Genomic DNA, 15,845 nt, shown 5'->3' on the forward strand with positions numbered 1-15,845 from the left:
GTTGGTGTTTTGACCGTCTCAGAAAGGGAGTTTCAGAGGTTACTTTAAACGCCAGGATTAAGCAATAGCCAGTTTAGAAGTGCTTTAGAATCTGAGGCTGCACAGTGAATCATGGGATCAGCAATTTAGCAATATATCTGTGAGCTCAACCATGGTAAACAGTTAAATCTTAAAATGAATACATTGCAATTATCTAGACAAGGTCAGAGGAATGACCTCGAGATCTGAGAACCTGATTGTTGAGAAGCTTCTCAGCTTATAAAACATCAGCTTTCGTAAGAAGTTTTTAAAACTAAAGGTCAAATATTGCTGCAGGTTTGACATTTGTGTAAATAGCCAAGATGTTTTTTGGACTAAAGGTAGATATCTAATTAGCTTTCAAGAAGCTTGAGAATATTTTTTTTTTTTGGACATCCAGGATTTTGATTTTTCATACTAACTGACGAACACTGCCTTCTACTGTTTTTAAAACAACAAGAGGCCAAGGATGGCACTGCAGGTTAAAGGGGACAGAGAAAAGGAGGCATCAACAATGACTACAGCAAAATGTATATTTAATACAAAATATTTAAACCAGAGCAGTGCCCTTGATCCCATCCTATCTTCCAAGGCCAGCCAATAGAACGGAGTTTATGACAGATTACATGGATTAGAACATGATTCTGATAGTTCGCTGTAATGATGTTGGAGGGATAAACAGACTTGCATTTTGTTAAGTTGAAATGGGTTTGTAAGTTCTTCTCAAGCCAGGTCTCACTGTGTGTGTGTGTGTGCGTGTGTGCGTGTGTGCGTGTGTGCGTGTGTGCGTGCGTGCGTGTGTGTGTGTGTGTGTGTGTGTGTGATGTGTAGAGGACTTTGTTTGTGAAGTCACTTCCCAAACTATGTGTTGACTTTCATCACCGTCACTGACGCCAGGGGGAAAGACTAAACTTATCACAGATGAGGCTGGAAGACAGTTCCTTACAGGAAAATCCCCTGAGCGAGCGTGTGCGTGTGTGTGTGTGTGTGTGTGTGTGTGTGTGTGTGTGTGTCTGTATGTGTGTGTGTGTCTGAGTGGTGAGTGTGTGTGAAGAGAGAGAAGTTGTAGATGTGTTGTGAGATGCTGGCCCTCTATCAGGCCTCCTGCCTTGCACAGATAAGACAGGAATGCTGCTTAAAATGAAATCAGGTGAGACGCTCCTCCTGGAACCAAAACAAGCTGAGAGGAAAGGACCTGAACACCACCTCTCTGAGTGCTTAGAAACATCCACCCGTTGACTCCCGCTTCAATAGACGTACAAGTACTCAGTGGTGGAAGAAGTGCCTTTACTTAGAAAATAGAAATACTTCACTCTTAGAATACTCCACAACAAGTAGACGTCCTTAAATTACTCTTTTGATAGTATTCAATTATTATTTAGTAATAAATCCTTCTGTTTTTATTCCTCACAAATGCATGTAGGGACATTTAGATGTTGTTATTTGACAATTCAGAGCCATTGTATTAACAATTTACTGAAAGTATTGTATCTATCATATATCATATGCTTTTGATATGTACAATATAAGTATGAGTGTTGAATAAATGTGAGTAAAACATAAGAAAAATCCCCTCCAAAATGTAGTTGAGTAGAAGTATTTGTTGCAAACAATGGAAATACTGCTGCAGCTAACCGCCTTATCAATGGAATTGTTTTGTATCCCCTTTAAACCAACATGTACCTGGTTTCTTCTTTGGTCAAATATTTCATATTCAACGATTTCTAGGTTTGTTGGATTCATGTACTTTAGCAACATGGACATGAGCAGCCATAAGCCGCATGGTTGACAATATATCCAATATATATCTTTTTCTAAAACCCACTTAAGGCACTGTGAGCAGTTGCTGACCACTGTGGTTAATATGATCTAAGCAAACATCTTCAGCATTATGAGAAATAGATGGATCCAAGCATAGCTAATGTGCTAAAAAGCATTGTACAGCTGGGGGTCTAACTTAATGTAAATGGTAATACCAAGATAAGGAATGCCTCCTTTCATGTGAAGTGCAATGTTCCTAGAACAGGGCTTGGATGACAGCTACTAATTCAGAATAAATGGTAAATGGACTGCATTTGTAAAGTACTTTTCCCCTTAAAGCACTTTTACACTTATACGTGAGCATTCACCAACTCACACACATTCAAAAAGAAGCAAAGATTGCCAAACAAGGTGCCACCTGCTCAGGGAAACCAACATTCTCACTGTTGGACATGCTATCGGGAAAAATGTAGAGTTGAGTATCCTGCCCAAGGTCACAATTACCGCAAGGGTTTCCAAGGGCACCTTCCAATTGGTCGACTCTACCCCCAGAAGTGTCCTCCCCATCCTCCCCGACAGAGGATGGGGCAGTGCATTTTTTAATTCCTAAGACGTATACAAATCTGTCTCTAAGGCTGCACACAGCCCTACTGTAGGTCCCTTCACAAATCAAAGGGTATGTAGAGCAGCCTGTAGGCAATGACCAGGGCAAAGAGAGCAAAGAACACTCAGTTCTGATTCTAACAAATAAAACTGTGCACAGTAATAAATAAAGTCAGACCCCATGAGTGAATCAGCATCTTTGGTGCCATTGTTCCTGCCAACTTAAAGGAACACAAAATGGGATGTTGTCTTTAGAGTGACCGTACCTGGGCATCAGGAAGCGAGATGTCCATGATGAGCGGCTGTCCGTGAGGCTCCCCGTTCACCAGCCTGGAGTAGACCAGCTGGTAGCCTCTGATCTGGCCGTGCTGCTTCACAGACAGGGGGGGCTTCCAGGTCACTCTGATGGCGGTTGAGTTGAGGGCATCTGCCTCCACCTTCCTGGGGGGAGCTCCAGGCACTGCAGCACAACACAGCACACAACTTCAACTTAACAGTCTTCAGGGAACGATGAAAGTTTAGTATCTACTTTTACCTTTTGGTTACAACTCTCATTCATTAATAGTTGGTTGTCCAAGCGAATACTCCAAAACACGTTTTTACAAGGATGTCCAAAGTGTTGTGCCCTGATTATGATCTTATTGACTATCTGTTTGATAATTGAATGACGGTTGAAACCTGTGTTTCATAGAGAAATAGCTTACACAACAGTTTCTTATAATGTGATAATAGCATTATAGAATAACTATGGAGAAGGACATGTCAGTTGTTTGAAGATCCTTTTTTTATCCTCCTACATAGAAAAAATATGTAAGAGTGGTGTGGTCCTTTGTTTCACGCATATATCATTCAATCCAACTACTTGCTGCTATGAACTACTCTGTCTCTCCATCCAGAATAAAGTTAACCAGGTATTTAAAACGTTGATGGTAATCCTGGAGAAAATATGTCTCCCTGGAAACATGAAGTATGTAGTAGTGTACACAATTGTGTATGTAAAGGTAATGTGTATGTGAAAGAAGTGTGGAGCGATTTAAAGTTGTGGTTAGCTTTCGCTCATATTCTCCTGAACTGATGAGATAGGAACAGCCCCGGAGGAGTTAGAAGGTAATATGAAGGTTGCTAGCTATCTTTGCAGGTTATACACATCAAAGCTTGTCACATGTTGCCACAAGAGGATACTGGGAGAAGGGGTTATCCTTCTTCATTCCTCATGAAGATTCCTCTGTATTGCTTGGTCAGCTTCAGAGGGAGGTGCAAACGAATATACATTTGACTTCAATAAAAAGGAGGAGATGAGGTCGTGCCAAGATTAATGGAAGTCAAGACAGACAAGAAGACCAAAGGAAGAGTTAGAGGTTAAAATGCACTGCACCAAGAGATAAAGACATGGGGAGAAAAGTGTTAAAACAGCTCAGCCAGCACAGCAGGCAAAGGAAAGCTCTGGAACACTGTGTCAGCACTTTGTGCTTTGGACTAATTACAATCGCTTAACCTCAAATAGTAGGAGCAAGCTTCCACAATCAAGCTCAAGGCTTTGGAGGAAAAACGTCAATACATTTCTGTTATACAAACACAAATCCTGTGAAGTGTGAAAGAAGAACAAAATAACTGTGTGAGTAAAAAGAGCAGACTAAACACATCTTTGGAGTCAGTAGTAACCAGGAAATATAAGCAGCTCCTGGGTGTTCTTCGCTGCTGTAGCCACATTGCTAATTCAATAACAGACTACTAGAGGCTAATGCTAACCGTAGCCCTAACCCTGCTTTACAAATACAAAGCCACATCCTGTATGGTGTGGAAGAACAACAAAACAATTGTCTAACATTAGACTAAACTAATCTTTGAATACAGTATAGTAACAAGTCAATACAAGCTGCTGCTAGGGGTTCTTTACATTTTGCTAGTTCCATAACAAATGACTAAGGCTAACACTAAACCTGATTTTAGAAGGATCATCTATTTTTCTGGTTACAACCCCTATACCTAACCCCTAACCATTACCCAATTTGGTGATTTTACCACTTTCTGTACGAATTACACAAGAATTATCACATTTTTGCTATAATGGGTGTCGATGACAGCAAGAGGCTGTAAGACGATGTATGTCCCAGAGAGCGAAATGAGAATGTGTAAAGATATTGTCAGCACAGAGCTGAAAGGAGAACTCATGGGCAGAGCACAGAAAAAAGCTGCTACAGTTAGTGGGGAGAACGGACAGATGCTGGAGAAACCCAGTCAGTGATCAGAGCTCAAAGTCAAACGGGGTGCAGAGAGATGAAAAGAGTGAGAGATTAAGATTCAGTGCAGAAAAGGATGTGAAAGGGAATACAGATGGAGAGAGGAGGACAGCAGGTGGAGAGGCTTCGTGCTTTGGATTGAGGAAGGAAACCGTTCTCCCATCACTGTTCACATCTGTTTTTATAATACACACATTCTGAGGTCAAGTCATAAGGCAGTAACAAAGAAAGGGTGATGTCATACATGAGTTTTTTCAGGTAACCTAATGTAGATTAAGGGTAAACCAGGTAACTGAAACGCAGTTGGGTAAAAAGAGAGTTATTATAAAAAAGGGATGAATTTGGGTTATAAAAATGTAGAGAGGAGGCTTAACATTTTTAGGCTAACAAATGAACGCCACTAGACGTGCAATGCCATACTAGAAACATTATTTGAATTGCATACCTTTATGTTTGTGGTTATATGTATGAATAGCTCAACATTTGGGAAATACAACTTAGCTTTTCTTTTTAAATTGGAGATGGGAAAATATTTATCAATATCATGAGACGTGTCACATGTGTTTACAGCGATGGGGTCAGGAAAAGGTTAGTCTCACTGAATCAACAGCCTTGATGCATCTGGAAACAGCTAGCCTGGCACTGTCTTAGGAAACAATAATACACCTGGCAGCAGCTAAATCTAGCTAATTAAATAATAATTATAACAAAACACAGATTCTTTAAAATAAAATTGAAAAAAAATGATAAAATATATAAATGACAGTGTTTTTACGCAGCGTTTCTCACAAAAACGCATGTCTTTGAGCTCCAAAATAAATGTTGAATGCATTTTAAATGTAATAATATCCCTGTGAACTTGCAAGCAGGCTTCTTCTCTACTTTGACAATCACCACTGACTTCCACAGTGCCTCGGAGTGGGGAAGGAAACTCTATTTACATCTGTCTCTGTGATCATATAATTGAATGATTAACTCAGCACCGCTCAGAAAAACACTATTAACTAATTCAGATAGTATCAATCATTCCAACAAATCAATAAACAGAGAGCAGACAAGTCACAACAGTACACACATACACACCACTCTCTGTACTTTCTAATCTCATCATTACCTTTGAGTCACAGACATTACATCACATTACATGTTACTTGTTAGACGCTTTTATCCAAAGTGACTTACATACTCAATACTCTGGGCAATCCCCACAGGAGCAATTTGGGGTGAAGTGTCTCAGGGACACAACGACATGCTGACTGCAGTGGGGTTTGAACCTGTGCTCCCCTGATCCCAACACCAACGCACAATTCCACTGCGCCACGGCCTCCCAATTCAAACACAATAAGAGCAAGAGGCCATCCAATAAATCCAGACATTGGTGGACTGATATGATTAGGAGGATATTAAGGGAAGGAGTCGGGAAGATGTCAAAGGAAGAGCTGGAGTTCATTTGTCAAAGAGACCTCAGCTGGTCCGGACAGTGAGCTTCAACAGAGGGCAGCTTTCACATTATACTTTCTAGACCTCCCAACTTGTTCTAGTCTATTTGCCAGCTATTGCTATTGTGAACCCGGAAATGTTGAGTACCCCGATGTTTAATGTTAGAAATGGATCGTACGGGTCCCCAGCACTTAGAAACCGCTGGATGCTGACTTGCATATGTTGGACAATTTGCACTTTTATCATAAGTGGCATCAATTAGTATTAATTAGCACTATAGCATATGCATAAAATAGTTTAAAATGGCTTGGCCGATTGGGACAAGTTTGGAGGTTACTGAGGATGTTGAATCAATTTCAGACATGTTCAGGATCAAGAATGGCAGTTTTTAACCAGAAACTGACCATACTGTATATGTACTCCCTGTGGGCTGATTGTGATGACATTTTGGGTCGATTTTAAAGTTCAAGGGGACTCAAAACTGCCATTTTTGATCCTAAAATGGATACAAATTGTTTCAACATCCTCAATATTTACTTAGATTTTGTCTAGTGGCTCCAGAAAAGAGCAAATTACTCTCATTGGTCATGATGTGGCCAATTGTGCGCTCACCAAAAGGTGAATGAAAGGATTTGTTGAAAGGTATCATATATCTGTGCTCGTTGGGCTTCTAATTGTCTCCAGCAGTGACAGTTATTATAATGCATGTTTGATACCAAAGGCAGAACCTCCCTAAGGACTGAGGTGCTGTTTACACGGGAACGAAACGGGTTGTATCCGCTACTTTTCTCTTTGGTATAGCCCGTTCGTTCACACAAGGCCGTAACGGAACCGCGGAAACGGACCCCTAAAACGATAACGGGTCCCAAGGTGGATAGATCTGCGGACAGAACGCTCTGGGGGCCAAACGGCTCCGTGTGTACGTCCTATACGATCATTTCCTGATAACGATGAAGCCATAGCCCCGCCTCTCCTGCTCACTGCTGTAGCATGGTCAGTAGCTACTGCTACTGCTACTGCTACTGACCATGCTGCAGATGTTAGTGCAAAATCTACAGCTCCTCTACCACAACCATCAGCAACAAGTGGACATGGAGAACTACATGAACTACATGTTGCTAAATCCACCGCGGAGAATAAACAGAAGGGCAACCAGGCAACCATGGCAACCATGCTCGGGGGTCTTCTTCGCTGCTTTTGGTGTATTTTGTGGCGGAAGTACAGCGCCACTTATATACCCCTTTCACACCAAGGCTTTTCCCGTTCTAGCTCCGTGCTAGAGCTTTTCTGGTTCAGAACCGGTTCTTCGGTTCAGTTCCCGCTCTGTTCACACCGCTCAGAGCCCGACTGGTGCTGCCGCTGCTGCGTCATGACGTCACAGTTTACGTCGCTGATTTTCTCCCCAACGGAGCTCACAACAACAACGGGCCGGGGACTGCGTCGGGTCGATGATCGTGTTGCTTTTAATCATACGAAGCCAGATTAAATTAAATAATGACTTCTCCAACCTTATACTTTTCTCCAGAGTGCCGTGGTTCATTGTTTATTAATGTGTTTCAGCGGCATTTACCGACCGCTGCAGTGCTGACTGCTCTTCCACGGGAGTGTATTCTCCCGTTAGCTCCGGGTTAGCTCACACGGCTCTCAAGTATTCACTGTCTGACTGTCACACAAGCAGCTGATACATATCCCCAGTTCCCCTTAAGTGAATGTGTGTCAGTCTGAATTGACGCTGTTTGGCATCACAACGCTGTTATGAAAGTGTCTCTGATATAAAATGGGTGATGTTAGCATAGCAACCGAAGTTAAACTGACTATAACTTGACTACTTGTTGCTATCCTATTGTGGCATAAGCCGTTTTCTACAGGCAAATTTTACCGGCGTATTTTTCATTATGATTCTACTTGTGATAGTCGGACATGACAACCTGTGCAGCCCATGTATTGATTCCATCCGATAGCTGCTATAATAACAAACAAAACGTCTGCCTGCTCTCCACAATGATCAATAACAGCGAACGGGTGGTCAAAGTAAGGTACAAATAAACAGAATCACACGAAGCCTGGTTAGTGTTGCCTGACTTTATAAAGCGTGTTTTTTTTTTTACAAGTGTGTGGTTGCGTTCTAGTCACTTTACTCAGCACTACTGCTTGTTACAACTTTTATTTGCCGTACTCGCCTTAACTGTTAGCTCAGGTTAATCTCGCCCCCCTCCGACGTAAGCGTGACGTATGCGGTTCTTGTTTCTAGACGGACAACTTTTTGGTGCTCGAAACGAACCGGATTCCGGAGCTTAGAGGCGGCTCCGCTGCGGTGTGAACAGGAAAAACCGGTGCTTTTCAAGCTCCAGCTCCGAACCGGCGCTGGAACCGCGTTGGTGTGAAAGGGGTATTACAGGCCCGGCATTTGTACTACAGCGTCTCCAGCGGGTCGAGCGGCCTCGTGTGAAGGGACACGTTTATTGAGCCGTATCCGTGTGAACGGAAAACTTTTTTGATATCGAATCGGTTCGTTTGCGTTTAGTTTGCGTTCCCGTGTAAATGGGGCCTGAGTCTCGGTGGCCAACTGTCTGACTTAGAACAGAGAAAAGGCATGTCATGTTAACACTTAGGCAACTCTCCAGACAGGAGAGAGGGGAAGGCCCGGCGGCACAGAGAGGCAAGCAGAAGATAACAGCAGCAAAGTCTCACAAAGCAGACTGACAAACTAGAACTGTGAGGAGTAGAGATATTAGAGTATAGCAAGAAAACAAACTGGCCATACTATTTGATTTTGGAAAGGTCAAGGTCAACATTTAATTACATTTTTTAATTAAATGTTGGTAGCTGAAACTACCTTAGAGCTTTGGTAGCATAGCTGCGGTACAGATCCTCCACATTAACCTCTTTTCCCTTCACAACACAACTTCCTGCAATTGCACTGAATGTTACTTTAGGTAAATTGCGTGCTAAATATTAATCTAATAGGAATTTATTACGTTTTTAATTCCCAGAGATAATTTGTAAATGTAGGTACCTTAAATATTCTTAATTTATTAGAATTTACACATCCGAAAATGTTCCCTTGGAATACATTGAATACTAGATTAACAATTTAAATTACCAAGGAAAAGTGTCAGATATCAACGTTCTTATTAATTTAGACTACATAAACAACATTCCTGGAAATTAATTGAATTGCATTCATGTGATTTATGTCCAAGACCAACATTCAATGCTAATAGCACAAATATCTGTAAACGATCATTGTGTGGATGAAAGTCTCTTGAGAAATGCTGAATGTAAGGACTCTCTCATTCATCCTGACTGGTCAAACCTAATCCTCAAAACTCACAACCTTTTAATTTGAGCATTTATAAGGCTCTATCAACCACTGCTTGTAGCTAATACCAAATGTATTGGGATGGGAATGTCTTGAATCACTGGTTCAGATGCCATGGTAACTGTTTATAAGATTAGTGTTACAACTCAGGTTATAAAACTGGTACTGTTTGGAAAAACTAGTCTAAACTTAATTATATAAACCAAATCTTTCCCACATAAGAACAATATGTTTCATTGTCTTAATCAGACAGGCTGCGAGAGAGGACATATTGCAGAACCTGCTTTATATTTTTTAAATGTAATATTTTCAGTTGGTTAGTTGTTTAGAGATGCATGTTCCGACCATTATACCAGAGAGGGTGAAGGGTCTTGGGGCCTTAGGGAGTTGCATACTTCACGGCAATGTCTATAAACTTATTTATTTTTCTTAGGGAAAAGTCTTTGTATCCTGATTTTCCTTTTAGAGTGTCACACATTTAGTGAGAGTTTGTGAGACTTTGCTGCAAGAGAGGAGCAGATAGTGTATTGGAGAGGTTTGTGTTACTCAGTCTACTCTACGACCTCATCTACATACCATCTTCCATGGTTCTGATGCGGGCAGCGGAGCTCTCCGGGCCCGGCCCAGCGTCAGTGTGAGCCCTCAGCCACACCAAATACTCAGTCCACTTCAGCAGGTCCTCCAGCAGGTAGCTGGTGACATCAGCACCGATCCATGACACCTGGTGGAGGCTCAGGTCCTCCCCTGTCAGAGCCTGGTAGCTCAGGGAGTACCTCACTATCTCCCCGTGGTGTCTGTCTGTGGGCGGAGCCACCCAACTCACCTTGATGCTGGTGGAGCTGAGGCTGAGCAAGCGTACCTCCTGGGGAGGGGCTGAGGGGGCTGATGGGAGGGAGGAGGAGGAGGGTGATGGTCAAACAGGGTGGATAATGGAAGACAGAACGACTGACCTTCTGGACTGCGAGATAATGTGGTTATATGTTACAGAAATAGAGGCGATTTCCCAACCATTGGTTCATATCCTTTCAATTTATTTTACCATTATATTTTAGAGAAAACTGCAGTGAATTGTTGAAATTTGAATCATAAAATATGAATGAAATTTGACTAAAATTGAAGTTTATCATATGCAATTAAACTATAAACTTCACTTGGATTCAAGAGTTAGAAAATAAGATTCAATTGATATTAAAAAAAGTTCCTTCAATATTGTAATTTAAGCAGCATCACCTTTTCAACAAACCAAATTGATAATACGTCATCTAATTGAGCTTGGTTGAAACCAGATGGATCATTTATACGATTTTTCTTAACAATGAGGTGAATTCTTGTCATAAAATCAACCCAATAATGCACATAAAATATTAGTTTTTGTGATTTGAAGCTTTTGTTTTCATCGTCTTCTACAAAACATCTTCACAGTCCAGAGGGCATGACAAAAACACGGGTGTCACTTCACAATGATGCACACAACACAGACATATAAGCATAACAGCGTGAAGACACACCAACTGCACAGTAATACAAGGACACTGTAGATGAATGCATTGGTGCACAATGATAAACATGAACATGAACAACAGCAAAGCAACAGGAGGGATGAATGTGGGGCTGGTGGGAGGGATAACACAGGGACTCTTCTCCTGCCTCTGTGGCTGCTGAACAGTGTTGGACGCTGCCTTGTTCTAACAGCTGTCAATCCCTCAAACATACATAAACGTTTGCATGTGCTGAATAAAGACGCAAATGAACAGAGTTTTGAAAATTACCATTAGTAAACGTAAACAAGACTGCCTCATGATCTCACAAAAATGTCTGTACCACACCAAAGCAAAACATTTTAAGCAAATATGTCTTTTAGAGTTTGGTGGAAACTGATGGGATGATACGCTTGAATTTGCCAATCCAGGAAACTGTGATTATGGACAGAATTGGGCATTGTTATAATGAAACGTAGCGCAAGTTCTTTCAGGAAGACTGTCTCGTACACCCTGATTCACAAATTCTCTCTCTCTCTCACTTTCTTTCCATAAGCATGGGCGTATCACTCCCTCAGCTAAACCAATCAGACCAGTCCCATCTCCCACAAGCCAATCAAAGCGCATCCTGCAAACTTTGAAATCTGCTCTCTTCTCCCCTGTCAGCTGTCATTTCAGGCGACTCAATGCAGCCCCCCCCCCCCTTTCACCTCCAGTTCATCAGATCCATGGCCCAGTCAAGCACCCTTCATCACTCTGGATCTTCATCACTCCGTCCAGCTCCTCACCACCACCAGTGTTTAGAGGTTTCACCTTCCCTTGTCGGCCTCCCCCCCTAAATACGTCACAGCATGATGGGGTCTAATCGCCAAAGTTTAATATGTCTTGCCCTTTGCACATACGGCAATAAATATGTTTATCGCAACAACAACTGGAAATCTCTCCTGATTTAAATAAGAATATATAGGAAGTAGTTCAACCAAAGACTGATGTTCCTTTTCCAACATATTTCATTTTAATTGGTGGTATCAATGTTAATCACAATAATAATCATAATCTTGACAAATCCTCAAGTTTAAAATACTTCTACTACTTGTATTTTGAGGGGGAGATAAATCAGAGGTTTTTTTTCAATTATAACATGATTTCGGAATTATTGGCATGGAGTCGGACAATTTTCTAACACTTCCAACATTTAAAATGAAAATGCCTGTGTGTGTGTTATCTCACTTTAACAACAGTAACGTGTTGTATTGTGACAGTCGCCTGCCGTTGCTCGAAACAAAACAGGAGCTCATGAGATCATTTCTTTGTGTGTATATCCTCTGATGTCAATTTATAGAATTATAATGTGACAGGTTCCAGATATAAACAAGCAGTAAGTGACAGTAAAGGTCAGGGTCAAGTTCCTTGCTACGATGGGTTTGGCTCCCAGACGATGACTGGAAATCAAAGTGTTTTGTTTGAGTGTGACAGTCGCTGCTGGGATTTCACTCCTGACAGGTAATAGAGTAAAGGCTTAGATTCCTTCTGGGAGCTGCCATAAATACCGCAGGGTCATATCCCAGCACGCTATGAGGTAGAGATCCAATGCGAGATATGTCATGAAGAATTAAAAGTATGTAAGAGTATTAGTGTCAGTGTGGGAACAGTGATCGAATTCCTGCACATCGGCACACTATGCAATGCTTCACATGACAAATGATCGTTTTGAAGCAACATGGCGGTCATGATAAAAGCTTTCTCCCTGTGAAGCCATCTGTTTGTGTTTTCTAGGTCTTACGTCATAATATGCTGCATGTATCCACCCAGTGGCTTTATTAGATAATTTGTCCAAATGTGCAATGTGCAACGCCTGGTGATTTGTTATTCTAAGGCAACAGAACACTGAAACAAATATAAATCTATCAAGCAATGTGTGTCTATGAGTGATACAGTACTTCGGGTGAAATAATGGACTTATAGCCTGACAGAAAGACTCTTCAAAATGTCATTTTCTTCTGTTGGCTTGGTGCTTGAACTTTGTAATTGATTTGCATGTTCAGCAAAATCAAGCATGACTGACACGTGGAAAAAAAGTCTTGACATAATTAATACTTAACTTGTAATTACATTAGGCTTGAAAGGGACTTTTCACAGCCCGTCTTGTGCTGGTTTAGGAGAGGAGGTTCTGCTTCAGGTGGGAGTCGGTGTGACAAAGCTCTGGACAAAAGCTAATCTCTACTTACACTTTTTTTAGAAGGATGACATGGGACAATGACAGGAAGAGTCCCACAATCTCTAACGTGTCTTTCAAATATGTCCATGTATACATTTAGATTCATTGCATTCAATATTCTGTTCTGTCAATGCTGATGTGAGTAGCTCTCCATTACAGTTACTTCTCTGGTTCCAACTTCAACAAAGTATTTAAATGCATGTTTTCATATGATTTGTGTGCATTCAAAAGTAGACATACAGTACGTTGCTAATGTAATCAATCCATAACTATATACAGGCAACACATGCAGGAAAAAATTATTAAATACAATTAAAGGGGCCCAATTAAGCGCAAGTATTACGTAGTGATGTCATTATGTTACGCAACTACACATAGGAGTCCAATACAGGCGTTCAAGTTTACATTTCCTCCCAGGACTTGAGAAGTTGCATGTTTATAGCGTTCTTCTAATAACATCCATTGACTTCTTGCTTTTTTCACAGAATGTGCATGTGTCCATATGCACCCTGTGGATTCGGAGAAAACTGGCACCAATGACGACTAAGGGCTTTGTTTTCGTAGCTCAAGCGCAAGGGGGACTGATATGATTTGATCTAGCAATTCACTTTTTATTCTACTATGATATTTGACTTGTAAAAGACAAAAAGTATTAGAATAAAAACAAAACGGTACATGTTTTCCCCATCACATCAGTAAATGTAGGGCTGGATTGAACTTTTTGGACGGTCACCGAGAAGGAACATCTTTCACTTAAATGCTGACCTTTCATGTTTTACCTTTGCAGTTGAACTCACACATGGTAGAGTCAGATGCTGCTTCACACACTAGTCCAACATCACTTACCTGTCAGTGGATATGACTTCACGTTGACAGCTCATAGTTCATTTGTAATTAGTAGATAGTTGGATCATAGAATATATCAAAATTGAAAGGCAACAGTGAGTCATGTTTTATTTTTGACTTACATGTGTGAAGGTGACATTGAAAGGCTTTAGAACTTACTGGATTGGGCGGTCTGGGCCTCAATGGGCTGAGTAAACACTCCTAAACCCATCACAGACTTTGCTGCCAGGGAGAACATGTAGAGTGTGTCTGGCTTCAGACCGTCCACTGCATAGGAGCCGGCTGGGCCAAAGGTGGCATGACGCTGTGGAGAAAATGCAACCATGAGATCATTAAGCAAAGCTATATACACAAGTGACCCCCATCCCAACCCTTTTAATTATCGGATGTTGACAGTTTTTTAAGTGACTGTTTTTGTTATTTGTGACCATTGTCATAATTGTGATTAGTATTATTATTATTACCTGGGTTTTTATTTGACAATCCCTGAATTCAGTATGAAGTGAACACAATCAAAATACCAAAATCCTATCATGTGCTTTCTTAAAATAAGTCAGATGAGAGAAGGCACTGATGCTTGTAGTAAACTAAGGATGTTGGCTTTGGAGATAAAGATACAATTCTCATTCATGACACATAAAATGAGATAATGCTTCATTGGAAAATGTGCCACCTGTTTTTGTAAGTCCTTTCAGTTTTGATGGTAAATGTTGTCGGTAAGGCAAGGCAAGGCAAGGCAAGGCAAGGCAAGTTTATTTATATAGCACCTTTCAACACAAGGCAATTCAAAGTGCTTTACAAAGTGCTAAATTGACTGCAATCTGTGCTCCCTTTATCTAGTTCCGTTATGACACTAGACGGTAAGGAAGGTGGACCCATGACCAACTACATGCAGTTTCAGCTTTGATTTTGACTCTCTGAAACTGGGTTGCCATGGGGGCATGGACATTTAAGAACATTTAGAGTATACTGTAGCTGTATAGAGAGGCTGAGGCTGCTGCTGAATTAGCCGAGCAAATAATATTGCCAGGCCGTAGGAGTTAGTGTCTTGTACAATGCATCCTGATGTAGGTACAGTATGTAGGTATTGCAGGGAGGGCTCCACAAGCAAGTTCAAGTTATAGGATGTAATGAGGAATTAATTATATTGACTACATTTACCAGTACTGGTTGCTACATAAAAAGGCAAATCTTCCCTATAATCATTCACAAGGACACAAGTTGTAACAACCAATGAAAAAGGAGCAAAAAGGTGTGTCGTCAAATACAACAAAATAATGCGTTATGACAAATAGCAATATAATAAATACAAATAAATGTAAATCCTCTGTGAAACGTATAATTTAATAATAATAATTCAAAGAATAACAATAATCACAGACTTAAAATGCATCCATTTCTTTAAGCGTAAAGAGTTTAAAGGTGGTAGTGACCTTGTCCCGAGGGTTGCTCTCCTCCCAGTACAGCAGTTCAAAGCTGATGATTGGCTCCTGGACCGGCCACAGCCAGGACAGCATGATGCGAGAGTCCAGCTCGGCTTCAGCCTCAAAACCAGACGGCTGAGAGGGGACTGGAGGAAGAAACAAAGACATGAAGAGACTTAAAGATAGGAACTGAGAACGAGACAGTACATGGTGGAGATACACAATCAAACTCAAGGCAAATGTAATTTATACAGCCCAACATCGCAAATTACACATTTCTCTCAGCGGACATTACAGACTGTACATCCTCTGTCCTTAGGCCCAAACTCCCCCAAAAAAGAATGATTGTAGGACTAGATGTAAGAACCCTCAGTGAATGTGGAACGAAAGAGGGAGGTCGGCCACAGAGAAATGCCAATACTCATCAGTATTCAGAAGAGAAACTAAGCTGGAGAGGTTTAAAGGATGGAATCACCTTCAAATGCTCTTAGGTGA

The 15,845-nt window shown here is 41.1% G+C and overlaps 1 protein-coding gene across 7 annotated transcripts in view; it reads right to left on the minus strand.

The window, feature by feature from the left end:
• Positions 1-15,845, minus strand: part of ptprfa (protein tyrosine phosphatase receptor type Fa) — a 234,625-nt gene that overhangs the window by 75,664 nt on the left and 143,116 nt on the right. For 4 of the 7 annotated variants that reach the window (XM_034147181.1, XM_034147179.1, XM_034147180.1 and 1 more), the window contains 4 exons: positions 15,360-15,496; positions 14,086-14,230; positions 9,961-10,266; positions 2,649-2,842 (listed from right to left, as the gene is read on the minus strand). In XM_034147181.1, the coding sequence (XP_034003072.1) occupies positions 2,649-2,842; positions 9,961-10,266; positions 14,086-14,230; positions 15,360-15,496 (782 nt within the window). The remainder of the gene's footprint in view (positions 1-2,648; positions 2,843-9,960; positions 10,267-14,085; positions 14,231-15,359; positions 15,497-15,845) is intronic. The other 3 variants (XM_034147182.1, XM_034147184.1, XM_034147185.1) reach the window with 1 other exon arrangement.

Source organism: Trematomus bernacchii, unplaced genomic scaffold, assembly GCF_902827165.1.
Source record: "Trematomus bernacchii unplaced genomic scaffold, fTreBer1.1, whole genome shotgun sequence".
NCBI classification, from domain to species: domain Eukaryota; kingdom Metazoa; phylum Chordata; class Actinopteri; order Perciformes; family Nototheniidae; genus Trematomus; species Trematomus bernacchii.